Below are 27516 nucleotides of genomic sequence, written 5' to 3'. Positions count from 1 at the left end.
TATATGAGTTGCAAGATCCAAATCCTCCTTTCCAATTGATTGTTTCCTTTGTTTGTTCCTTATTTTCATGATGTTTCATGTGCATTTTCTTACTATGTTTGGGTTAGCTTTCAAACACTAAACACTCTTGTGCTTAATCCCCTTACCGCTTGAACTCCCTCCTTGCCATCCTTTGAGAACGATACTCGGAAATCTTTCCGTTTTAACACCTATTCCTTTCCATCCACCGCGAAAACTACACCCTTCAATGATAATAATAATATACTTTAATTAACTTCACTAAATTTTAGAACAAGATCTTAACAAACCTTTGTAAGTGCGCACAAACTTTGATTTTGAGATCAATAAACACTTTGAATTGATTGAAAGAACTAACTAGTGAAAACTAAGATTATAAATTTTTCGAAATTAGATAAAAGATGAAAGAGAAGAATCCTCAGATCTCCACTAAACACATTTTTTTCTAATATGTATGTGAATAAAGTTGGAAATTTCAATGGCATGATTGCCCCTAAAATCTTGACGACCTTATCTTCTCAACCATTAAATGTGGCTGCAGAATTTTTTATCATTTAAATTATTGCTCAATATAGGACAGAAATTATTAATGTGGGTAGGACCAAAACTGGTGTTGAAATGATATAATAGAAGATGGGAATGAAGAAATATCATGGGTTTGGTTGATGGAAAATGTTTTCTTAAGAGTGGAGGAAAATGGTGTTCTATGTTATTTGATTGGATGAAAAATATTTTTTATTGGAAAAAGTTTTGTTAAGAATGAGAAAAACTTTTTCTTAACTCATCTTAGGTATTTTGTTTTCTATGGAAAACAAGTACAACAATTTTACGTTCATCATACTTTATTAATTACTCTTATTTTTATTATATTGTTATTGTTGTGTAGAATTATATTTGTCATTATGCCATTATTCCTTACCATTCTAAACATAACCAAACAATGAAATTCATATTTCCATTAATTTCTTTTCCACTAACCAAACAATGAAGTCCATTTTCTTGAAATTTATTTTCAATGGAATTCCAATTCCATTTCTCTTCAAATATTTTCCAGTGAACCAAACGGGCTGTCAGTTCAACACAAGGACATGCAGTTTTTAACGTTTGTTTGAAAATCATTCAATATATCCTCCAAGAACTGGTTCAGGAGCAAATAGTTTGCTTAAATTTTAGAATAAGAATTGAAAGAATGTCTTTTATTAAGAGTAATTATTTTTCTTTGTAGTAAATTAAATGAGAACCGAAATTAGGTCATGCAACTTCATTTCACTCTCACCCAATTTCCATTATGAGAGCACAAGTGAGATATTAAAGTAAATCTATTTTTTCATTTCATTAAGATCTGAATCAAATTTCGAAGTACCAAAAAACATCCTAATAAAGGCGGTATTATATTGAAATCAAATACAATAGGGAGGGTTCATAACACGCCCAAAGATGCTAAAAAACAAGGATGTGCCTTTTTACAGTACTGATTAAACATAAAAGAAAGATTACACTAAAATAAAAAGACAAAGAAAAACATTATTATTAAGTTAAAAAAAAAAAAGAAAAAAAAGTAATAACAAGTTGTGATTACTCCATGCCCGGATTGCCCGCATATCAAACTAGCAAGGGAGAGAGGATTTGTTTTTGTCACCACGAACTCTCTGTCAAGTGTCCATCATCATTTTGATAATCAAGAAAAGAGATTTAATTAGTAGGCCACCAAAAATAGTAAATAGAAATGCATTAATTAGTGAGTTCATTTAATTTTACTTACCAATTAATATGAACAGTGAGTTGCTCACTTCCCATATTCTGTAGCTCTTCTTGGATTTCCTTCACTGAACTGTGAACTCCGGGACAGTTCACCACACTGATTAGTTTCAATGTTGAAATATCTGCGAAGCTATATGACAACCCCTCTAACTGATCACATCCAACCAGAATTAGTTGCTCGAGGCAAGGAAAGGACTCAGCAGCATTGCTAACAATCCAAAATCTTGTACCATTAAGAATGAACAGTTTTAGGTATTTGAGTTTGCAAAATTGGGTTTCCTCATCCACATTCCATTCTAAACCCTCATCGAACAAGCATTGCGATAGTGTTAGAGCCTCGAGCTTGGAGAGTTGAGCAATTATTGAGATTGCAGACGATGAAAGAGTAATCCCAGAGAAACGTATTTCCTTAACATTTGATGGAAACTTGGTGAGTTTAAGATCATTAAGAAGATGTGAATTACCCGCGTCGCGGGTGATTAACGTAAGAGACTCAAGATGATGGAGAAACTCAATTTCAGCAAATGGATATAATTTTGAGACCCTACACCTCAAATATTTGAGACCAGGAAGTTTCCTCAATAAATGTGTGTCCGTTATAGCGAGACTAGTTCTCAAATCCAAGGTTTGTAAGATTTCTGAACCATGGGGAATTGGTTCCATAACTGATGGTCCTTCCATTGGGCATGACTCTAAACAGGAGTGGCCGATAACCATATGTCTCAAACTTCGCATATTCCAAAAAAATTTTGGCAAATGCACTTCTTCTACTGAAGCCAACCTTAACGTTATGAGACATTCAAGATTCTCGAGTAACCATGGAGAGATAGAACCACTTCCACATAATATGAGAGCTAGGTACCTTAGATGAATTAATGAGTTTACTTCGAACATAATTGATTTGTCCACTAAAATAAACTCTAAATCCAAGATTGTGAGATGTTCAAATTTGTTAGCAAGCCATGAGCCATTATAAATATATTGACCAACAGGAGTGTAAATATTTCTAAAACCCAAAAGTGTGTGGATAGAAGAATTCCAAGGTACCAATTCATTAAGAAGCTCATGTTGAGCACTATATCTATGGAAAGATATTCGATGTGGAGTCAACTCTAGAGTTGGATTATCCAACATATTTTCCATCTTAATTATGTGCAAGAAATTTTCATCTTGAACTTTTGTTAAGCAAAAGTCACGTACCAAATCATGAACACCACATGATAAGATGCGACCATCATACTCTCTTCTAAACACCATAACTAGGTTACTACCAACCAAATGATTCAAGCAATCCCTTGCAACATCTTCTACTCTCTCTTTCTCTATAATGTCTATGAATCCTTCAGATATCCATAGATTTATCAATTTCGAAGCTACAAATGCTGCATCCTCTGGGATTGCTGCAAAGTAAAGTAAGCATGGTCTCAAATGAGCTGGTAAATGATTGTAACTAAGTTCTATTGCATTATTGCTCTGTATTCCGCCTCTAAATGCAACGTGAGAGCTTAAAGTATTAAGAACTTCTTGCCACATTTGCTCACTTTTTTCAACTCCTCCTAAAAGTCCGACTACCAAACCAACTACCAACGGTAGCCCCCACACTTTTTAGATATTTCTTTTCCAATACTTTCAAGCTCTTTAGGACATTCCTTCCCTTTAAATAACTTCACTTGCAATAATTCCCAACTCTCATCAATAGTGAAGAAAGGAAGACAAATATGTTTGGCATTAGAGATCACACTTTCTTGTCTGCCTGTTAAGACAATTCTACTTCCATTGTCACATTCGGGGAAAACTCTATTCAACTCTTCCCATGCTTCCACACTCCAAATATCATCCAACACTATGAGGTATCTCATTCCCATCAACTTTTTGCGGAGCTCTTCGGCTACACTATCAATCTCTGTCTCCTTGCCACAAACTTGATTATATATTTTGCACAACAAGTCCTTGCAATCATATTCTTGAGAAATAGTACACCATGCACGCTTGTCAAAGTAGTTGACTACAGCTTTCTTCTCATACACTCTCTTCGCCAAAGTTGTCTTTCCCAATCCGCCCATACCAGTAATTAAAACTACTTCTCTCTCATTTGAGCCATGAACAAGTTGATTTATGATTGTTTCTGTTTCCTTCTTAAAACCCACAACTTTATCCTTATCAATATCATATATGTTTGTCATCTTTAATTTTTGATCTCTGGAACCTTGATTTGCTTCAAGAAGTATAGGGTTTGGTTAGAAATATGTTTTTTTTTTCCATCAATCAAAATAAAAGAAAAAAGTATCAAGTTAGATTAGTAATACACGTGGTATTAATGCTGCCGACATTTGTCTGAAATTATATATAAATTAAAGGCATATTCGAGTGAGCAGTTTGTCTTCTCGTAAAAAAAAATGTAAAATAGTCTTAATCATACATATGAATTTATCAATAGTAAAGGATTAAGAAAAAAAACGCTAAATCAATTTTATAAACAAATTTATGAAACAAAACTCACATTTTTTATTATTATTTTATAACCGTTGTTCAACTTAGATGGATGGATGAAATTAATTTATTTTTATATATAACCCGTGCTTTTCTCAAATTAGACAAACATCAAAGGACTGAATAGAGCAGCATTAGATCCTCAGATTCAGACTAACCATTGTTAAACTAATAATGAACATTACAGATCAGAGCAAAAACTAAGCAAACGAGTAAGTAACAATATAACATTATATTTCAAAAACTACTTACCTGTGATCTGACTTGTAGGTGAATAGGCAGAGAATTGAACTTCAGAGCGACTATCCAATATCTTTAAGATTAAGAAGACTGAAGATTTCTTGAAGTAGAAAAAGAGGAATTGAAGGAAATGGAGATCAGAGAATATAGATCAGAGTATTTGGTAGAAGAAGGAAGTGTTTTATATGAAAAGAGATGGGCATAAATAATTGAGGAGTTTATTACCGAAATAGTCTCTCGACTATTGCGAAACTACCAATTTGGTTCTCGATAATTTTTCGTGCCCAATTAAGTCACTCGACTTTGAAAATTTTAACCAATTTGATCCTCTGTTTATTTTGCCGTTAAAATCGGGACTAAATTGGTAATTTTACTATAGTCAAAGGACCAAATTGGTTACTCCGTATTTTGCTATAGTCAAGGGACCATTTCAGTGAAAAATTAACTATCAATTTGGTCTCTTGACTATAGAAAAATTATCAATTTGATCCCTTGACTATAACAAAATTACCAATTTGATCCTAATTTTAACGGTAAAATAAACGGAAGACCAAATTGGTTAAAATTTTCAAAGTCGATAGACTTAATTGGGTACAAAAAATTATCGATGACCAAATTGAATTTTGCAATAGTCGAGGGACCATTTCCATAATAAACTCATAATTGAGGGAGAGAGGCTTAATTTGATGAGAGATTGATTTTTGGTCAGTAATGAATTAATGATTGAGTCTTTGGGTGGACGACAACATGCTTTTAGCCCATGTGAAGAAAAGTTGTTAACAGGAGATGCTACTCTTTTTACATTTTTTTTTTATAAATCAAACTGAACTATTTATGAAAATTTGATTAAACCTTGAACTAAAAAAATCTTAAATTTTTTTTTAGTACTAATGACTCTATTACAATGTAGTATCTGTTTATAGCTATTTTCTCAATCTAATGAAGCACAAAGAGTCCAATTTGACCTATTATTGTAGAGAACTTTATTGAAATGTCACATTAATATGTTTTGATGACTTGAAAGCTCGATGATGGTGGTGGTGGTGGTGGTAATAATGATAATAATAATAACACTTAACATAATACACATACATATAAACATGAAAATAAGTACATATAGAGTATATGTGTATTATATTATGAATTTATGTGTTTTCATCTATATAATTCTGTACATTATAAATGTCAATTTAATAATGTGTATGTATATTATGTTAAGTGTTTATGTGTCCTCAACTATATAATTTTGTATATTATGAACATAAATTCTGTACACATTATGAAGTCAAATTCTGTATATTAGACCAGGGTTCACAATACATTGTGGTCTTGATCCACGATATAACGATTGCCAATTAATGGCTTCTTAGATTTTCATTCTCAAGATCCAAAAAAATTGACAAAGCCCAAAAGAATGTTGGGCTCACAGGGCCAAACCCAAACTGCAATCAAACCCCATTAACCTCCGACTATATATTTCTTCGCTTTCTAGGGTTTTCAACCCCATTAGCTCAGCTGCTACACTCGTCGGAGGCTTTTCCTTTCTCCCCAACCGGCAAAAGCAGCCATGGTTAGCTCGCCGTTTTCTTCAAGCTTCTAATTTCCTCTCTGCATTTACACATTCGTAAGTATATGGCTGGTAATATGTATTCTAAATATCTGTTCTTGTTTTCTTTCAGATTATTTCAGAGAAGAACAGGAGAGAGATCTGCAAGTACCTCTTCCAAGGTCAGTCTCTGAGTTTACCAATTTATTTTATGTATGTGACGTGTTTGTGAAATTGTCTTCTTTGGATTATGAAGAGGGAGTGTGCTATGCGAAGAAAGATTACAACTTGGCGAAGCATCCCTTGATCGATGTGCCGAATCTTCAGGTGATTAAGCTTATGCAGAGCTTCAAGTCGAAGGAGTACGTGAGGGAGACTTTTGCTTGGATGCACTATTACTGGTACCTTACCAACGATGGGATTGAGTTCCTGAGGACTTACCTCAATCTCCCCTCTGAAATTGTGCCTGCTACTCTCAAGAAATCTGCCAAGCCACTCGGCAGGCCCATGGGTGGCCCTCCTGGCGATCGCCCACGGTAAATATTGTTTTGTTTAGCAAACAATTTGTGGGGTTTAGTTGACTCATGTGGCAGTGTTGGAAAGTTGATAACTTTTGTTGCATTTTAATTAGATTTGGTAAATATAGTTTTGGTTAGCAAACCATTTGTGGGTTTTAGTTGATTCATGTGGTAGTGTTGGAAAGTTGCTAACTTTTGTTGCATTTTAATTGGATTTGGTAAATATAGTTTTGTTTAGCAAAAACCATTTGTGGGGTTTAGTTGATTCATGTGGTAGTGGTGGAATGTTGTTAACTTTTGTTGGTTTTTAATTGGATTTGGTGGTAAATGTTGTTTTGTTTAGCAAACCATTTGTGGGGATTAGTTGATTACTGCAGTAGTGTTGGAAAGTTGCTAATTTTTGTTGGTTTTTAATTGGATTTGCAGTGGACCTCCGAGATTTGGCGATGGAGAGAGAAGGTTTGGTGACAGGGATGGATATCGTGGTGGCCCTAGAGGTCCTCCTGGTGAGTTTGGAGGAGAGAAGGGTGGAGCTCCAGCTGATTACCAGCCTGCTTTCAGGGTAATTCCTCTTTCTTTTATCATTTTTAATTAAAAATTGGCTTCCATTTTTGCTTTGCCAAGCTTTTACTTATTCATTGAGGTTAATTAGGGACCTCGTTTCATTACTGTTTCTCTATTTTATTGTTGTGCATTTCGCTGCTTTTAGTTTCACTTCTATTCTAGATAACCTGGCATGATCAAGTTTAGAAACCAGGTTTTCATAAATTTCCAGCAAGTGCATACATAGATAAAGCAAATGCCAATATTCATATTCTACTATTCTACCTCTTTCATTCAAAATTCCTCATGATTGGTTGATTGATTGACGTAATATATATTTGCTAGTTAATTTCAGCAAATAGTTACCAATTTGATAGTGCATTGTTAGGGGAAATGAAATGCAACGAGAGTTTATCATTTTGAACTTGTTTATATCCTATTAGCAGAAGCTGTATTTGGCCTGTTATTGACTATGGTTTCAGAATTTTTCATTTAGACAGAAACTCTTCAACTATTTAGTTATGGAGAATGTAGTGTTAATAAGCAAGTTTGAATCTTACCCAAACTGGTTTTTACTTGTAGGGGTCTGGTGGAAGGCCTGGATTTGGACGTGGTGCCGGAGGATTTGGAGGTGGTGCTCCCCCAAGCTCTAGCTTCTCCTAGATAATATGCTCATTTCATTAGGTCCATAGCCATTACAGCTTAGAACATTATCAGGCAATGTGAGCTATTGTTTGAGCGTTTATTCCTGTGTTCAAGTACACTATTTGAATGTGATGTTTTCACAATTTTGTATGCTTGTCAAAACTACACATTTTGGATATCATCCTCTACTTTATTCTGTTTTGCTACCATGTTTACAAGGATTTGAACTTGGTTTTCTTCCCTTAAGATTCTTAGGTGTTCTTCAATCTTCATTTCCTTTGATCAAAATCCAAACTAAATCCACATTCTATTGTATAAATGCTATAAAATTGTAAGCAATCTTAGCCAAGTTGTTTAGATTCTTAATTTAGTACTTACAGGTCTTTTTGATTTGAGCCAAACGGACAATGTACGATAACCTATTAGCTTTGAGCCAAATAGTCACGGACAATGTACGATAACCTATTAGCTTTTTTGATTTGAACTGATCAGTCATGTTCTATTAGCCTTTTGGTTTAAGTTGAACTGATCAGTCATGTTCTATTAGCCTTTTGGTTTAAGTTTTGGTTAATGTCACAAAACTAAGTTGGTTTATCGGTTAAGGTCACAAAACAAAACGAAGTCTGGTTAAGGACACAATATCTGAAAATTGATTTCTATATTTAGATTATTGTTCTAGTAACTAGTCAAAATAATGATTTCAAAGAGAATAAATGAGATAAGAATAAACAGGGTTTTTCTTTGGATGAATAAAGAATGACATATGAATAAATTCTTTTTCCTGTCAGGTCAATAAAATCATAAAATTCTTCGATTTATATATTTCTTTAGAATTGATAAAAAAATGGTCATGAAATTCTTTGATTTATATATTTCTTTAGAATTGATAAAAAAATGGATTTACCTGGACTAATACATGATTTTCTTTTAGTTTTTTTAGGATCAGGTCTTATATTAGGGGGTATAAGAGTAGTATTATTTCTCAATCCAATTTATTCGGCCTTTTCGTTGGGATTGGTCACAAAATCAGGTTGGTTTACCACTTTACCGGTTGAGATCAGAAACCTATATTTATTTGTGCACACCCTCAAACAGTGATTGTAAATTTTTTTTGCTATTCAGAGATTCAAATTCTAGCATTGGATAATGATAGTAAGTTTTTCTTGCTATTCAGAGATTGAAGTTCTAAGACTAACAAAAAGCTAGTATGAAAAACAGTTTCATAAACAAGCATTTTGTTCATAAATCTTCTCTAAATGCCAAAAACTTCATTTGCACTTGTTGTTTCATCTCTTTGAAGGTCCCCCAGAGCCTTCATCAGAAAGGCATATTCATAGGCTGCTTCTTGGCAATGACCAAGACGGCCACCTTCTCTAAAATGTCCTCCATTCATATCCGTTTGTAGGATAACTGAACCACAACACCTCGAACACGCTTCGTCTCGGATCTTGGCAACCCATTTCGCAGCTTCCCAGACACCAACTCTAAGAACGAGCAGACAGTTATGCGTTCTGTCTCAACTCTCAACTAAAAGACAACACAAATGAACGATAATAGTTAGACGGGGTTACCTGGAGTCGTTATACGAGGCTGTGACGAGCGTTGCGGGGAAGCATAGTTCATGAGAAATGTTATCATAAGGAGAATACTTGAGAATATAATTGAAGTAAGACTCAATCTGAGGATTCCCAAATTCTTCATAGTCCAAGATTGTGAGGGGTAGAGTGGGATCCAATAATGTATTGCATATATCAAGGAAAGGAACCTGCAACAATAAGTTGGGTAAAACAAGCAACTTAGTAATATGCTAAACATGGCATTCCATTAATGAACAGATAAATAAACCTTCAAAACTGCAGCTTGAAATAGTCCGGGATGTAATCCGATGGCTGCTCCAACGAGAAGACTTCCAGCGCTAATTCCAGCTGCACCAAGTTTGTTTCCATGTGCATAGCCCTCGTTAACAAGGTACTGTCCACAGGAAACAAAGTCGCGAATAGAGTTTAACTTGTTCAGTCCACTTCCCGATCTATGCCACGAGGGATGAGGACCGCCACCACCACCTCTACACCAGATTGAGAACTCATAAGAAAACATCTCCTAACATAACATCAGAAAATGGGCCAAGACCTTGTGGTCTAGTGGCACCCGGTTGCATTTCCATATGGAAGGGCGTAGATTCGAACCTCAGTGGAGGCGATATTGACTCTTTATGCTTCAGTAGGTTGAGAAAGTAGTTACGAACATATACTGCATTGTAACAGAGTCAATAGTACTAAAAAGAAAAACTCCTGTCGGGCTGCAGTGTGGGGGCCTGGAGTGGGCGATTCCAACTTTTATCACAAGAAAACGGTGGCAAATAGTTTACTTACCTAACATCGGCAAACGCTATTGCCCAACCACGATCAAGTAGGGATAAACGGTTGCCACACCAGCTTTTGTCCAGAATCTCACCGTATGCTCCATATGCATGCAGAAGTGCAGGAGACCGACCCTTCTGATGTGCTTTTCTCGAGTACAAGATAGTTAAAGGAATCCTCACTCCATCATGGGAGATAACTTCTGTACTTTCACAAGCATAGATTCCAGAAACATCTCTCCATATATCCCCTTCGGTTTTTTGAATCTCACATCCCTGTCTATCCTCCAGTCCATTGTCGTTCCAAGAGGAGATATTTGTTAATTCCTCTTGCATCACAACATTGGACAATTTCCTTGACATATCATAGTCAATAATAACATCAGGCATCTACAACTCAAAAAAGACGTTTCTAAGCTTAGCACGACGCTTGGCCTTTTAGTTTTGGATGGTCGTAATAAGGTGGATAGAACAGTACCACTGGAGATGAAACAATAACACGGTATACTGAGTTCATGAAATCGTGGTTAGAGCCTGGAGCTACCGAGCACATATCCGAGGGGAGAGGAAAGAACCATGGACTAAGATCCTCGATGTCCTTTTGTTTCTGCAAGGCAACTCAACATCAATTAGAAATACCGCAACATATTTCATCCTCTTCAACTACAACTAGTATCAAAATGTCTAACCTAAAACTAAGAATTAATGTACCTCACAACTGACAATAGTTTTCATCGGAATGGAACATATCGATGAGGAACCCTCTTTGTTGATAAAAAGCACTAGATGTTCGTTAAACATATCCATATCTTTCAAGAAAATATCTCCACTTGGTACAATGATGTTCTACAAGAAATAAAATCTGTCATAGGAGAAAAAAAAAACATAGTATGCCATATAAACATATGTCAAATGTATCTACTGCTTAGAAGCGTTACATTCATGCAAATGATTCAGAAGCAACTGATTTTTTCTACCTATCAACACAAAGCAGAGACAAAGGAACAGAAAATTACTTGCAAATTGGTTGACTGCGAATTTTCTACCCGGCATCTAGCCAAGTAAAAATTCCCACTTTCAGGCAAGGCCATATCATCAATAATCGGAGCATTTGTAAGGACATAAAAATAACCATGATGATGCTCCAAGAAGTATTGTACACCAGAGACACGGTTACAAAATTTTTTAAGTCCCGTTTTTGGATTGGTTGCATTTATGAAATAAACCTGCAGTAAGACCATGAACGAGAAACTTATTCCAACGAGCTAATTCCTATATCAACAGATAGAAATGACTGAGATGAGAAAGGTAAAATTTCTTTCCTCGGATGAAGTCCTTGAATTAGAATTCATAGTAATGAATTTTCCATCTTTTGTACTCGCAATATCCAGACAGAAATTGGAATCATTTTCAGTGAACAGTGCTGCATGATCCACACAATCTGATCCAAGACGTAAGCTCTGTAGCCTGGTAAATCCCCAAAAGGATAATAGTCATAACATATAAGAAGATCTAAACGTAAATTGTTACTCAAACTAGTAAAGAATTTTGCCTGTATGGTCGTTGTTGTTGGTCAGTCAATGTATAAAATAAAATACGAGAATCTTGAGCCCATTCCAAGCTAACAACTCCATTGATATTCAAATTCGGAAGAATGCAGTCACTTTGAAGATCTTTAATTTGAAGCACAAACTCCTCATCGCCACTAATATCAATTGTATACGCTAGGAAATTATGGTCCGGTGAGACTCGACATGTACCTACATGAACATATCCTGCAAGGTATATACAGACAAGAAAACCCTAAACTTCTTCAAAACCTATCCAAAAAATTATTTTTAAGAGTAAAGAATTGATATACCATAATTTTCAGCAATCTCATTCCAGTCAAGCAATATGTCCTCTTTCTTATATGCACTTCTTATATGATTGGCTATTTTCCCCATCCAACCTTTACTATCAGCAGCCAACTTCCTACATAAGATGGGAAACTCCTTCCCCTCTGGAATGTACTGGTAGTATAGCCTATTTAGTTTCACAAGTAATACACACCAATATAAAAAAAATCACATTAAAACACAAGAAATTCATTAACATGTCTTTATTAAACTAAAGGATATAGTCCGGTAAAATAGTTAACCTATCAGCTATTTGACTTTTTGTAACTCTAAAATACTAAAATTAAAAAAGTTGATCAAAACAACTTTTTCAATGAGTTTTTGAGAAACGAAATTATATCAAACAACTATCATCTAATTTACCAAAACGCATTTCTACAATCAGTTAATGTTATCAACTAGTTATACTCTCTAGCTCATCTAACAACTATTTACCAACAGGCATAAGAAAATGAACAAACCAGGGACCCCAGCGTTCAGGAGGGGTGAAAATTGTGGAGGGCATTCTAGAAATCATCTCAGTGTACAGAATCTTCTGCAGATTGTGAGTGTCCTCCATGAAAGCCTCAGCATAGGAGTTCTCTTGCTGGAGATAGGTGATGAAATCCGGGTCATCCGGGTTGCGCATCCAGTGATACGGGTCGACCCAGGATTTCCCATGTGCGGAAACCGTGAAAGGAACTTTCTTGGCGACCGGAGGAGTCTGGCCGCCGATTGGGCGGAGGTGCTGACGGCAAAGAGTGGAGAACGGAGAAGAGGATATGTAGGGGATTAATGTTGAAGGAGAGGGTAAAAGCGTCTTTATAATTGACTTCCTAGTTCTAAATATTATAGCCATGAAAAATGGCGAGGAAGGTTCTCGACGGAGGTGGATTACTGGTCGGCCGTCCGGGTGGAGGCGCTAAGCAGGAATTCAATCAATTTGCACTCTGCGCCCTATTCTTTATAGTTTTTGACTTCGCCCCATAATGTTTATAAATTATTACACTTTATTCCCAACAAATTTATGATTTTCTTTTTGTGAGTGATGAAGGAAACCGTAGTCGTTACCTAAATGTGTGTATTGATTATTGAGTGAATCCGATATTATAACGATACGACCAAAAACTACAGAGAATTAAACCAATCTAAGTTGTTTAAAGTTGGACCAATTAAAACTAAAAAAACCATTTATGACCTTTTGACCTTAGGGTGGTTGTTAAAAGCTAAGCATGTTTGGTTATGAATGACAATGGGTCGATTCAAAATAGAAAATGAGATTTGATCTTAAATTTCTTTAGAGTTAAAATGGATTTAAAATTTTACTTTCTGATGTGGCAAAAATAGATATGACATTTTCATTTTGTGAGTCTCGAAAAAGTTATTTATATACAAAATTTGAGAGTATGAAGTAAAGTTGGAGAATACATATTGTATTTTCCTAGAGCTTAAGTCGGGACCAACCCATAACTGAATCAAGCCTAAAGAATCTAAACTCCTACCACCAAAGTTCAAACCTATGACCACCTATTTAGAATGGTAACCGAAATGGCATCACACTATACGTTAGTCAACACAATGTATGTTATTATGATAATGGTGAGCTTTAGAAAGAATTTGAGTGTGCCTTTTGCAAGTTTTGAAAGTACTTTGGTGCCTTTCAACTTTGGTTATTTTAGTCCGATTTGTATTTATCTTGAGTTAGAGGGTGATTATTCTGTTTTGTTTTAGGGTATACATTAAAAGAGCAATTGAATTTAAACTAGTCTGAGTCAAATAGATTGTATTTACCAACTCAAGAAACTGTATGTGCAAGGAAATTGCCTAAACAACAATTTGGCAAAACTTCCTAAACCTAAATACAATATAATATATAGTGTAGCACAGGAAAGATTTTGAATCTGCAACTCCAAGCAATGCTAAACCCCTACTAGAAACTGCACCCAATAGCCTAAAAGATGATATCAACATGTATACTCAAAAACCAATATAGCAATGAATTGTGAACCCCTCTGGTTTTTGTGATGTATATACCAACCTAAGAGCCTATAGATGAAATGGTAAGAATTCAGAATCTACAGCAGAGAATACTGTGCCTCCACCCTCTCTTCTTCTGCGGTTTTGCCATTCTCACGGGACTGCCATGCCACTCCGATTGTAATCTGGGAAACAAAACATTTTTTTTTTTTTTTCGGTTTCAAGAATGTTGGATTAGTGTCATTGAACAAGGGGTGGAGACTTACACCGGGAAGGCAAAGGATCGGGTGCTCGTTGTGCTACTATCTGAACGAAGAGAAATGCTCCCCGAGTATGCAATCAGAGCCGAGAGAGAGCCTGCTGCAGAGAAACTAGTCTCCCCATCTGTAAACCGATCTGATCTGGTGCTGGCAATTGGGAGATAATTCGAGGCCTTATCCTCGGTTTTAGGCCTATCTTCTAACTCGGGCAGCTGAGCTTGGATGGCGTTCGAGGCTGAAGTTTTATCAGAATTCTCGACCTCGTGCAAAGGTTCTGAGATGAGGACAGATTCGGGGAGCTTTTCAGCGCTCTTCTCAGCTGTGTTCGCCTCTTCAGAAGGCATCTGGAAAGCAAGGAATGACAAAATATCAAGAACCACTATAACATTAGTGATTTGCAAGAACAAAATTTTGTTTTGTTTAATTTTTAACAGTTCATAATTAGTCTTTTATGTGTATGGCTGAAATGGGAAATAAAGACACAAACCTGAGAATTCTGTTCATGTGTTGATTCTACAAAAGCATCTTTGCTATCATCAACTTCTGAGGAAAATTTTCGAGGATCTGAAACAATTGGTTTGATATCTTCCTTTTCCTTTGTTGTACATTCATCAGCAACATCACCATCAAAATCTCCTGGTTTTGATTGATCTTCAGCAAGCAATTTACTGTCATCGTCTTCTTGGATATCACGGTTTTTGTCTTGATCAGGATCGCCTGTCCAGCTTTCTATTGAAATCTTATCGACCCCACGAGCCCCCTCATCGACACAGATATCTTTGACAACATTGTACACTGTTAACTCATGAAGCTCACATTTAATAACACTGTTATCAGGATCTGAGTGTGAAAACTCTGCTGCAGATGATATATCAGACAACAAAAATTGATCTTTACGATCAACAGATGAGTCTAGCGGGGAGATTTCAAGCCCGGGATCATTGGAATCAAACGCCACTTTCTCTTCAAAGAAAGCCAAATCGGCCTCCTCCTTGCAAACACTCGAATGACAGAAAACTCGATTATGATCTTCCTTCATAGCTCGAGTTTTGGAGAGCAAAAATCCATTTGGCAAACAAGATTTTCAAGAAAGCTGCAGGGTTATGATAAATCATGTGAACAAACCACCCAATTCTCCATAGAATACCTTCAGCTAATGATAAACCGAGCACATCTGCCATGAATCATTATGAGCTATGACAGGTTAGTAAAAAAGGCAGCACAGCACAGCACAAACGAAATGTGATAACGAGCATAAGGCGATATAATGATGACATATTCCTGTATAGAAATTGACGATGAGCGCCCACCACAAAGGGAAAGAAAAGGTGCAACTAGGTCGTTATAGCACTAGACGAAATGAAAATGGGAAAGAAATAGCATAATGAGAAGCAAGTAAGTTGAGTTATAATTAAGAGAAAAAGACATCCATTAACTATAACCAGTAAGGATTGAGTTGCCTCATTGAAATCACCAAGAAAAATAAGGTTTCCACTAAAATCACTTATCCAAAAGGAAATTATGGCCAAGAAGGAAAATGCAGCTAAGTTTATGGGCATAGTCTTTTCTTGCTTTTCACTATTTGAATCATATACTTTTTTTCTTTCCCATCTTTTCCTCTCTGCACTCTTCCCCCAGCCACCATACCCCATTTGCCCTTTGGAACTTTTGACCTGGCTTGGTAAGAATAAAGTAGCTGATGAAAGATACTCTCATCTGGGCTCCATTTTTTTTTTTTTCTTTTTTTGATACATTAGGTTTACCAAGACTAATCTTAAGTCCCAGAACCCTTGCCCAAAAATCGCTCCCTATCAATTCCTTAAGCCCCCAGAACCCTTGTCCAAGAATCGCTCCCTATCAATTCCTAGGTTCTCACACCTTGCCTATATAGTCTATGCAAAAGGGGCTTTCATCACCTCTCATCAGCAAAAGTCTTCCAATCGCTCCCTATCAATTCCTTAGACCCCAGAACCCTTGCTCAAGAATCGATCCCCGTCAATACCCAGGTTCTCACACCTCGACTATATAGTCTATGCAAACTGGGCTTTCATCACCTCTAATCGGTAAAAGTCTTCCAATGACCCCTAAACGCCCCGGTTTTTTAAAACCCTTAGTTTAAACTTTTCTTTTAGGCATAAGTAGTAGTCCAATGTTTTGGCACCAACCCACACCATGGAGAATCTTGAACTTGTCCAAAGAACAGAGAAAGACAAGAAAAGACTCCAACTTTTCTTTTATAATTTACCCCAAACACTCACTTCTTTGTCCTTTTTTGCCCTCAGTCACACTCAATTCTAATCACAATCCAGATCTAATTTAAACCATTTTTTTTTTTGAAAACCATTTTTTCAATCAATCCACCTGGAAAGGCACAAAGAACATAATAGAAACAAAATCCTAAAAATCCCAAAAAGATTCATTTAAAAAAAATAAATCAATATTACCTGCCCAAACTCTACCAAAAGAAACTTCCTTGTTCACCTCTCAGAGCACCACAAGAATCTTGAATTTCACTGCAGAGTTTCAAGGAAATAATCATCAGATTAAACAATCCAAAACTTTAGCAGATAAACAAAAAAAAAGCTAAACAAACCCACAATCATAACACCCATAAAAATCCCACCTTTACAACCCAAGTGGATCACTGGACCACCTCAGCTCCAACATACAACAAAACCTCCCTTTGAACACACACATATATACACAGAGAGGATGAAAACACCATCTGGGTTTCTGTGGAGAGAGGTGATAAATGCAGTGGCCGTGAAAGATCATCACACAGACATGAATATAAGCAAAAGAAAGAGAGATAGGAGGAGAGAGAGAAAAGTGGCAGCCAGTCATATTAGGATTACTGCTTTAGAAAAAAAAAGGGTCAATTCTCTCACTCTCTCAGTCCCTTTCTCTCTCTCTCATTGCCATCGATAATCATCAATTAATACTCCGTATAACCTGAGCTGTACATAGTCATAACGTGCAGTGCATGAAGAGGGGCTAATAAATGAAGAGGCAGTTCACAGAAAGACAGATAGTATTAATTGCTGCCGCAGAAAGCAGTCAAAAAGATTAAAAGAAAATAAACAAATAAACTTGCGTACACAGTTCAGTTGATTACAAGAATTAAGTTTGAAAATAAAAGATTACGATCGAGTCTCACCAGAAACCGTGTTAATTTCAAAGTGATGGACTCTTTGTACACAATAGGTAAATGTCTAGCCTTTTTGTTTCTCAATCGAGCTGGGGTTGGGGATTTCACTATTTTGGGGAGAGAGAAAAAAGAAAAGAAAAGAAAATGAAGAGAATCTCCGGTACACCGGAGGAATCTAATCCGACACCGGCGGCTGTTGTGCGCTTAGTATTGAAATCCAAATCCCACAAAGATCTTATAAACTGTCACATGCATATTATTAAAACTTTAAGGATTTTGACTAGATGGTTAAATTATGATTAAGATATGTTGGTGTTGTTTAAGGTTGATTATTGCATGTTTACGTACAGTTAACACTTGAAGTGAAGAAAGGGTAGGTGGACAGATATTCTGACAATGGAATCAAAGGAAGAACAGAAGTGGAATGGGAAAGACTGAAACAGGAAGATGTCTTTTGATTTTGTCGGCCGATGGAGACAAATAGAAAGCCAAAGGTTATCCCAAGACAATATCAATAGACCTCTATCTCATTCAAATTTAAAATAAAAAAAAATTAACATGTATTAGCTAAACTAAAAAAAACTAATAAACAACTAATAACTGCTCGGTAAATATAATTAATAGGTAGTTGCTAACTGTCCGATTAATTTGGTTGGATTGACTCAAAAATCTATATCTATATATATATATATTAAAACAGAAGTACTAGCTTTCCCTCTCATTTTAGTCCAAAAATTTTGAAATCGGTCAACATAATATTATATAATAATTACTTATCAGAAATTCTAGTCTTCCTTATCATTCATTATTTATGGCTAAAATTGACAAAATATTCAAAATATGATTCCATTCCTTATTCTACACGGAAATTAATTTGAAATATTTTAGTCAATTCCATTCCTGTATGGATTCCTTATTTATGTACATATGTTAACAAAATAGTCACACGGAAATAATAATTATTAAACAAAATTATAGTTATTATACCATGCAATTCAATTATTGTTCAAAATATTTTAATCTTGCGTATTATATATATATATTACTATATGATGTATATTATAGTATTCAAAAAAATTACTATATTATGTAATTGTACGTAATTAGATTCCTCTCATGATAATATTCAAAAAAAAATAAAAATTCCAACAATCAAATTACTATATGATGTATATTATAGTATTAAAAAATATTACTATATTATGTTATTGTATGTAATTAAATTCCTCTCATGATAATATTAAAAAAATGAAAATTTCAACAATCAAATTACTATATGATGTATATTATAGTATTTAAAAAAATATTACTATATTATGTTAATGTACGTAACTAAATTACTCTCATTATAATATTCAAAAAAAAAAAATTCAAACAATCAAATTACTATATGATATATATTATAGTATTAAAAAAATATTACTATATTATGTTAATGTACGTAATTAAATTCCTCTCATGATAATATTTAAAAAAATAAAAATTTCAACAATCAAATTACTATATGATGTACATTATAGTATTCCAAAAAAATATTACTATATTATGTTAATGTACATAATTAAATTTCTCTCATGATAATATTCACACACAAAAAAAATTTACAACAATCAAATTACTATATGATGTATATTATAGTATTCCAAAATAGATATGTCAAATTTAATTTATTCTAATAAGATAAAATTGAAATCTTCTCTTCAATTTAATATTTTTGTATTATAGATATTTTTAATTTTATTTGTTTTATTTTTTGAATTTTAATTAAAATTATTAAAATAAAAATAATTTAATTTGATTCGAACATATATATATATTGAATCATTGTTGCATGTCAAAAGTTCACCCAAATAAAAAAAATTGTTGCATGTCAATTTGTTTACTTCATCTAACTTTTAAAAATAACTACAATATTATTACTACTATATATAAATTTCTTCCTACATAAATGATGTTGATTTTCAAAGTTTAAAAATGTGAAAGGTATAATATATCATTATTATGATTTTAGCTCTCTACTAATAACAAATATAAGTATTATTGCATTAATTTAAAAGTTTTATAGTTCAAATGTTGTGAACAAATTTTATAAAATACCATAAATTATAAAAATTTACAAATCTAAAATAATAGTTATTATTTAAATATTATGAGCTCAAAACAAATTAATTTACGTTAATAACATAACTGAAGAAAAACTAACATAAAAATGAACTAATTGAACTAACTTACATTTGCGGAGTTTGAAAAAAATTATAATGTTATTGGGTAAATGTTTCACATTTAAATATAATTTTATTAAATTTATTGGAATTCACATATTTAAGAATGATGCATCATCTCGAGATCTATCAATTTAAAACGAAGAAGAATAAGAAATTTATTTTTTTGAATACAAGGCTCAATCTCATGACCTCCCATACGGGAGAATCACTACATGTCATCTGAGCACAAGATGCATGACAAGAACAATAGGTAATAGAACTAAACGAAAAAGAGATAATAGAACTAAAAGAAATAAACTTTCAAATAAATTAGTTAAAAACATATCATAGATCTACAAATCTTGAACCACAAAGTCTATTGTGAACCTATTATTTAAATAATGATCTAGAGATGTTTTGATTGTGCTACATTTACGGGTTGAAAAATATTTAGAAACAAAACTAAATGGTTTCTAGACATCTATTACTATTTATGATAACAAACAAAAGCTTAAGGAAAAAACTTGTGTGTGACTGTCTCATGGTCTCAATCCGTGAGACGGGTTTGATCTTTAACTAACAAGGTCAAAGATCTGACCTATTAATCAAAGATCTTACCCGTTTAACGGATTAAGACCCGTGAGACGGTCTGACACAAGTGTTACTCAAAGTTTAAAATATCATCAAAGTAGATTTTGATACAAAACTCATATATCAATATAAAATTTTAAAATAAGAAGGTTTTTCATGCAAGGAAAAAAATTATATAATATTTATCAATATCTATATAATAAAAAATTATAAATTTCTCTTTTTATCAATTTTTGTAGACATATTATATTTATAGTATTTTGTACAATATAAAAATATATATACATTTTTTTATAGAATTGTGATTATTGCCATAATTATACACGTTAATTACTACAATGAATATTTATTAAAAAATTATTTTAAAATATGTCTAAACTCATATTCTTAATTAAAAATTTAAAAATATTTAAAAATTTGTCTAAATATATAACATAGTTAGGGACTACATTAATCCATATAGATTTAAAAATTAAATTCTTTTAATTTGTAAATGTAATTTTCTTAATTATAATTAATAAAATATAAAATATAATTAAAAATAAAATTATAAAATTAACAAAATGTGTATTCATAAATATTTAAATTTATAAAAATACATACATACATACATATACTTATGCATTATATTAATCATACAAAATAAAAATTCTATTTGTCAGTTTATAAATTTAATTATTTTAATTATAATATATCAATATAAATTATAATTACAGAAATTATATTATAGAATTTACATATATTATTTGTATATACACTGTATTACACAATCACATATACAAAATTTAAATTTTACATTTTTTTAATTTCTAAGTATAATTTCTTAGTTATTATTCATATTGTTAGAATTATAATATATATGAAATAAGATTAGGAATAATTCAATTTAATAATGTAAATTTTTCTCTATAAATTTATATAAATATGTATATGATTAGAGATTATATTAATCATACAAAATTTTAATTTTGTATGTTATGATAATAGATACTTGACCAAATATAAGAAAATTCAACTATATTATTATATTGTACATTATAATATATTTGTATTTTTAAATTTTATTATTTAAATTTATAATAACAAAATTTTTTCCGTGCAGCGCACGGGTAAAACACTAATATATATTAAAACAGAAGTGCTAGCTTTCCCGCTCATTTTAGTCCAAAAATTTTGAAATTGGTCAACATAATATTATATAATAATTCCTTATTAGAAATTCTAGCCTTCCTTATCATTCATTATTTATGGCTAAAATTGACAAAATATGATTCCATTCCTTATTATACACGGAAATTAATGTAATATTTTAATCAATTCCATTCCTGTATGAATATATTAATCTTGCGTATTATATATATATATATTAGTATATGATCTATTTGGTACTATAAGAACAATAACACATCCATTAAAAATATTACTATATTATTAAATTCCTCTCATGAAATTAATGTAATATTTTAATCAATTCTGTTCCTGTATGAATATATTAATCTTGCGTATTAATATATATATATATATATATATATANATATATATATATATATATATATATATATATATATATATATATATATATATATATATATATATATATATTACTATGTTAATGTACGTAATTAAATTCCTCTCATGATAATATTAAAAGAAAAAATTTTAACAATCAAATTACTATATTTTTCAAAAAAAAAAATTAATATATGATGTATATTATTGTATTCAAAAAATATTAATATATTATGTTAATGTATGTAATTAAATTCCTCTCATGATGATATTTAAAAAAAAAATCCAACAACCAATTACTATATAATTGATAAGTGCCTATTTGTCCATATTTTCACCCTATATATAAACCTATTTTGAGTGATAAATAATTTGATTTTATGCAAAATGTGCCTTAATTCAATTGTTTATATCTTTAGGTGCATAAATTGATGAATTGAAGGAAATGTATGTCTTTCGGGACATTTTTGGATGAATCTCAAGCCATAGGGGAGCCAAGGTGAAGCTAAGATGATGTCAAAAATACTTCCAAGGGAGCCAAAGAGTTGCACTTTCAATGGCTTTGACTACATGAACAAAACAAAGGAAAAGTTGAGCAAGAGATTCCCGCAACCATGGCGACATTTTGGTAATCGGGTCATATCTCTTCCTAGGAATATCCAAATGAGATGATTCTTGAGCCATTGAAAAGAAGACTTAAAGGGCTACAACTCTTATCAAGACATCAAAGTGTAGATCAAAAGGAAAAATGGTCAAAAGATCAAAGAGTTGTAATTCCGACTAAATATGGCGACACCTCGGTGATTGGATCATATCTCAATCTAGGAAATTCCAAATGAGATGATTCTTGAACCATTGGAAAGAAGACTTCANTTCTTGAACCATTGGAAAGAAGACTTCAAGGGCTACAATTCTTGTGAAGACATCAAAGTGTGATTCAAAAGGGAAAAGGGTCAAAATCTGGTTGCAAGTTGGAGCTGCGTCCCAGGCAGATTCTCGCCGCGGCGAAAGTCCCAATATTTGGGCAGTGACGCTCTCGCCGCGGCGAAAGTTGCAGATCTGCGATTTTTCTGTTCTTTGAATTGCCATTTTTGCCCCCCATTCTCCACCCACTATAAAAGCATCACTTCCTATCAACCCTAATAGGCTTGGCTGCGGATTTGGACAAAGGAGATCAAGAAAGGGAAGCTCTCATCTTCTCTAAGAGCTCAAAAAGGAAAAATCAATTGGAGAAGAGAGATCAAAGAGAAGAGCTTGGAGGCTTCATTCGGGAGAATTTCTTCCTCTCTTTTCTATTTTAAAGCTTTATTGTATATTTGTTGAATCTATTTTAGCCATGATAGGCTAAGCTTTCCTTTGGGATTTTTGGATTGATAAGTGTTTATGAACCTATGTGCCTAGTTCTTTAATTGCTTGAATGAAATATCCATTTGGGTTTATTACTTGTGTTGTAATCGTGGCTTAATTTCTTGATGCTTGTAGTTAAGGATCCTAATTACTTGTTCATTGCTAAATTTGTCTATGAATTAGAGCACCCACAATTGCACTTGATTCTTGTACCTCGAGAGAGGACATGTTGAATAAGGGATTTATTGTGAATAGCTCACGAGAGTGAGTATTCCAATTGTGAATAGCCCACGAGAGTGGATATTCCATTTATTGCTAGTTCTTGATTATATGTTGTGAATAGCTCACGAGAGTGAGTATTCCAATTACCTTATTTTGGGATTGAATTACGAGAGTAATCTTTCCCTTTTAGATTGCAATCATCCACACTTGTTGAACCCGAATGATTATTTCACTTTAGATTGGCACTAGGTGATTAAACACTTTGACACCCAAAAATTCCGCGCTTAATCTCTTGTATATAAAAGTCCGTTTGCCTTGCTTCATTTATTTTGTTTTCATAATTATAGATAAATACCCATTGTTAACGTAGGAATAGCTTCTCGTGAATTAATTAGTAACTAGTGCTTGATACCCCGCTTCCCTGTGGATCGATAACCCCGGAATACTCCGGGTATTTGCTTGTACCTCAAAAGGCTACGACCAATAATGTATATTATTATAGTATTAAAAAAAGTATTACTATATTATGTTAATGTACGTAATTTAATTCCTCTCATGATAATATTAAAAAAAAAATCCAACAATCAAATTACTATATGATGTATATTATAGTATTAAAAAAAATATTACTATACTATGTTAATGTACGTAATTAAATTCCTCTCATGATAATATTAAAAAAAAATAANATTCCAAATGAGATGATTCTTGAACCATTGGAAAGAAGACTTCAAGGGCTACAATTCTTGTGAAGACATCAAAGTGTGATTCAAAAGGGAAAAGGGTCAAAATCTGGTTGCAAGTTGGAGCTGCGTCCCAGGCAGATTCTCGCCGCGGCGAAAGTCCCAATATTTGGGCAGTGACGCTCTCGCCGCGGCGAAAGTTGCAGATCTGCGATTTTTCTGTTCTTTGAATTGCCATTTTTGCCCCCCATTCTCCACCCACTATAAAAGCATCACTTCCTATCAACCCTAATAGGCTTGGCTGCGGATTTGGACAAAGGAGATCAAGAAAGGGAAGCTCTCATCTTCTCTAAGAGCTCAAAAAGGAAAAATCAATTGGAGAAGAGAGATCAAAGAGAAGAGCTTGGAGGCTTCATTCGGGAGAATTTCTTCCTCTCTTTTCTATTTTAAAGCTTTATTGTATATTTGTTGAATCTATTTTAGCCATGATAGGCTAAGCTTTCCTTTGGGATTTTTGGATTGATAAGTGTTTATGAACCTATGTGCCTAGTTCTTTAATTGCTTGAATGAAATATCCATTTGGGTTTATTACTTGTGTTGTAATCGTGGCTTAATTTCTTGATGCTTGTAGTTAAGGATCCTAATTACTTGTTCATTGCTAAATTTGTCTATGAATTAGAGCACCCACAATTGCACTTGATTCTTGTACCTCGAGAGAGGACATGTTGAATAAGGGATTTATTGTGAATAGCTCACGAGAGTGAGTATTCCAATTGTGAATAGCCCACGAGAGTGGATATTCCATTTATTGCTAGTTCTTGATTATATGTTGTGAATAGCTCACGAGAGTGAGTATTCCAATTACCTTATTTTGGGATTGAATTACGAGAGTAATCTTTCCCTTTTAGATTGCAATCATCCACACTTGTTGAACCCGAATGATTATTTCACTTTAGATTGGCACTAGGTGATTAAACACTTTGACACCCAAAAATTCCGCGCTTAATCTCTTGTATATAAAAGTCCGTTTGCCTTGCTTCATTTATTTTGTTTTCATAATTATAGATAAATACCCATTGTTAACGTAGGAATAGCTTCTCGTGAATTAATTAGTAACTAGTGCTTGATACCCCGCTTCCCTGTGGATCGATAACCCCGGAATACTCCGGGTATTTGCTTGTACCTCAAAAGGCTACGACCAATAATGTATATTATTATAGTATTAAAAAAAGTATTACTATATTATGTTAATGTACGTAATTTAATTCCTCTCATGATAATATTAAAAAAAAAATCCAACAATCAAATTACTATATGATGTATATTATAGTATTAAAAAAAATATTACTATACTATGTTAATGTACGTAATTAAATTCCTCTCATGATAATATTAAAAAAAAATAAAAATTCCAACAATCAAATTACTATATGATGTATATTATAGTATTAAAAAAATATTACTATATTATGTTAATGTACGTAATTAAATTCGTCTGATGATAATATTCAAAAAAAAAATTCCAACAATCAAATTAATATACGATGTATATTATAGTATTCCAAAAAATATTACTATATTCCGTACATGTATATATATAAAGCTTACCAAATAAAATTATTATTGATTGATGTATACCTGTAATGACTTTATTTGGTAAGCTTTATATAATCTATACTATATATAAAAGTAAAATTCTTCTATTTCATTTTTCCACCCAAACTTTTGAGGTCAATTAATTAAATATTTTGTTGGTCAAATAATCAATAAAACTTATTTGGTAAGAAAATGTAAAATGAAAATTAACTAATATCTATTAATTGGTAATATTGTTTTTATATTCACGTATCAACACTATTAATAAAAGTTATAAAATCCCCCTTCAACTTTCCAGCACAAATTAATATTATTAAATAATTGATAAAAATTTAATAAAGTTTAATTTGTAATAAAATTTTATTTACCAAATTCTGAGAAAAATTAAACCATTATAATTGATAGAATAATGGAAATTTTTTTTATGTAATTTTATAATAAAAATAATTTATTANATTCCAAATGAGATGATTCTTGAACCATTGGAAAGAAGACTTCAAGGGCTACAATTCTTGTGAAGACATCAAAGTGTGATTCAAAAGGGAAAAGGGTCAAAATCTGGTTGCAAGTTGGAGCTGCGTCCCAGGCAGATTCTCGCCGCGGCGAAAGTCCCAATATTTGGGCAGTGACGCTCTCGCCGCGGCGAAAGTTGCAGATCTGCGATTTTTCTGTTCTTTGAATTGCCATTTTTGCCCCCCATTCTCCACCCACTATAAAAGCATCACTTCCTATCAACCCTAATAGGCTTGGCTGCGGATTTGGACAAAGGAGATCAAGAAAGGGAAGCTCTCATCTTCTCTAAGAGCTCAAAAAGGAAAAATCAATTGGAGAAGAGAGATCAAAGAGAAGAGCTTGGAGGCTTCATTCGGGAGAATTTCTTCCTCTCTTTTCTATTTTAAAGCTTTATTGTATATTTGTTGAATCTATTTTAGCCATGATAGGCTAAGCTTTCCTTTGGGATTTTTGGATTGATAAGTGTTTATGAACCTATGTGCCTAGTTCTTTAATTGCTTGAATGAAATATCCATTTGGGTTTATTACTTGTGTTGTAATCGTGGCTTAATTTCTTGATGCTTGTAGTTAAGGATCCTAATTACTTGTTCATTGCTAAATTTGTCTATGAATTAGAGCACCCACAATTGCACTTGATTCTTGTACCTCGAGAGAGGACATGTTGAATAAGGGATTTATTGTGAATAGCTCACGAGAGTGAGTATTCCAATTGTGAATAGCCCACGAGAGTGGATATTCCATTTATTGCTAGTTCTTGATTATATGTTGTGAATAGCTCACGAGAGTGAGTATTCCAATTACCTTATTTTGGGATTGAATTACGAGAGTAATCTTTCCCTTTTAGATTGCAATCATCCACACTTGTTGAACCCGAATGATTATTTCACTTTAGATTGGCACTAGGTGATTAAACACTTTGACACCCAAAAATTCCGCGCTTAATCTCTTGTATATAAAAGTCCGTTTGCCTTGCTTCATTTATTTTGTTTTCATAATTATAGATAAATACCCATTGTTAACGTAGGAATAGCTTCTCGTGAATTAATTAGTAACTAGTGCTTGATACCCCGCTTCCCTGTGGATCGATAACCCCGGAATACTCCGGGTATTTGCTTGTACCTCAAAAGGCTACGACCAATAATGTATATTATTATAGTATTAAAAAAAGTATTACTATATTATGTTAATGTACGTAATTTAATTCCTCTCATGATAATATTAAAAAAAAAATCCAACAATCAAATTACTATATGATGTATATTATAGTATTAAAAAAAATATTACTATACTATGTTAATGTACGTAATTAAATTCCTCTCATGATAATATTAAAAAAAAATAAAAATTCCAACAATCAAATTACTATATGATGTATATTATAGTATTAAAAAAATATTACTATATTATGTTAATGTACGTAATTAAATTCGTCTGATGATAATATTCAAAAAAAAAATTCCAACAATCAA

At 33.0% G+C, this 27516-nt stretch overlaps 4 protein-coding genes across 5 annotated transcripts; 1 reads left to right on the top strand and 3 right to left on the bottom strand.

Annotated features, from left to right (window-relative positions):
• Window positions 1-1390: 1390 nt before the first annotated feature.
• On the bottom strand, window positions 1391-4644 carry LOC116001749 (putative late blight resistance protein homolog R1B-11). 2 transcript variants are annotated; one of them, XR_004094273.1, is made up of 3 exons: window positions 4522-4644; window positions 1781-2187; window positions 1391-1667 (listed from the first exon to the last, which is right to left on the bottom strand). XR_004094273.1 is itself a non-coding variant. In XM_031241685.1 (2 exons), coding segments are annotated over exons 1-2 (1533 nt in total). In that variant the 5' UTR covers window positions 3313-3349; the 3' UTR covers window positions 1391-1666. The 2 variants fall into 2 exon arrangements, 1 of the variants encoding a protein (XP_031097545.1); XM_031241685.1 differs by lacking the exon at window positions 4522-4644 and having other exon boundaries at window positions 1781-3349.
• Window positions 4645-5977: 1333 nt separating this feature from the next.
• LOC116000878 (40S ribosomal protein S10-1-like) lies at window positions 5978-8007 on the top strand. Its single transcript, XM_031240742.1, has 5 exons — window positions 5978-6079; window positions 6189-6237; window positions 6312-6591; window positions 7000-7135; window positions 7699-8007. Exons 1-5 carry the CDS (start codon window positions 6077-6079, stop codon window positions 7777-7779), a joined length of 549 nt encoding a protein of 182 aa, XP_031096602.1. The 5' UTR covers window positions 5978-6076; the 3' UTR covers window positions 7780-8007.
• Window positions 8008-8884: 877 nt separating this feature from the next.
• On the bottom strand, window positions 8885-12987 carry LOC116000870 (protease 2). Its single transcript, XM_031240734.1, has 11 exons — window positions 12480-12987; window positions 11982-12145; window positions 11673-11895; window positions 11443-11587; window positions 11137-11346; window positions 10832-10966; window positions 10599-10727; window positions 10134-10510; window positions 9607-9826; window positions 9333-9526; window positions 8885-9245 (listed from the first exon to the last, which is right to left on the bottom strand). The coding sequence occupies exons 1-11, from the start codon at window positions 12854-12856 to the stop codon at window positions 9014-9016; spliced, it is 2406 nt and encodes an 801-aa protein (XP_031096594.1). The 5' UTR covers window positions 12857-12987; the 3' UTR covers window positions 8885-9013.
• A 761-nt stretch (window positions 12988-13748) lies between these two features.
• Window positions 13749-17137, bottom strand: LOC116003173. The gene is made up of 5 exons (XM_031243336.1): window positions 16858-17137; window positions 16679-16747; window positions 14722-15408; window positions 14241-14578; window positions 13749-14159 (listed from the first exon to the last, which is right to left on the bottom strand). Exons 3-5 carry the CDS (start codon window positions 15271-15273, stop codon window positions 14066-14068), a joined length of 984 nt encoding a protein of 327 aa, XP_031099196.1. The 5' UTR covers window positions 15274-15408; window positions 16679-16747; window positions 16858-17137; the 3' UTR covers window positions 13749-14065.
• Between the last annotated feature and the right edge of the window lie 10379 nt (window positions 17138-27516).

Source organism: Ipomoea triloba, chromosome 13 (assembly GCF_003576645.1).
Source record: "Ipomoea triloba cultivar NCNSP0323 chromosome 13, ASM357664v1".
In the NCBI taxonomy this organism is placed as follows: Eukaryota; Viridiplantae; Streptophyta; class Magnoliopsida; order Solanales; family Convolvulaceae; genus Ipomoea; species Ipomoea triloba.
The sequence above is the reverse complement of the archived record's forward strand: the minus strand, read 5'-3'. Positions and strand labels throughout refer to the sequence as shown.

Coding starts and splice junctions, on each gene's coding strand:
- LOC116003173 (XM_031243336.1), bottom strand. CDS start 15,273: ATGAAGGAAGATCATAATCGAGTTTTCTGTCATTCGAGTGTTTGCAAG. Junction 14,579..14,721: donor CACATGAACAGAATTCTCAG/GTTTGTGTCTTT, acceptor CTTGCTTTCCAG/ATGCCTTCTGAAGAGGCGAA. Junction 14,160..14,240: donor CGATCCTTTGCCTTCCCGGT/GTAAGTCTCCAC, acceptor TTTGTTTCCCAG/ATTACAATCGGAGTGGCATG.
- LOC116001749 (XM_031241685.1), bottom strand. CDS start 3,312: ATGTGGCAAGAAGTTCTTAATACTTTAAGCTCTCACGTTGCATTTAGA.
- LOC116000878 (XM_031240742.1), top strand. Junction 6,238..6,311: donor CTGCAAGTACCTCTTCCAAG/GTCAGTCTCTGA, acceptor TGGATTATGAAG/AGGGAGTGTGCTATGCGAAG. Junction 6,592..6,999: donor CCTCCTGGCGATCGCCCACG/GTAAATATTGTT, acceptor TTGGATTTGCAG/TGGACCTCCGAGATTTGGCG.
- LOC116000870 (XM_031240734.1), bottom strand. CDS start 12,856: ATGGCTATAATATTTAGAACTAGGAAGTCAATTATAAAGACGCTTTTA. Junction 10,511..10,598: donor TTATTGTTTCATCTCCAGTG/GTACTGTTCTAT, acceptor TTTGAGTTGTAG/ATGCCTGATGTTATTATTGA. Junction 9,527..9,606: donor TTCAAGCTGCAGTTTTGAAG/GTTTATTTATCT, acceptor TTATTGTTGCAG/GTTCCTTTCCTTGATATATG.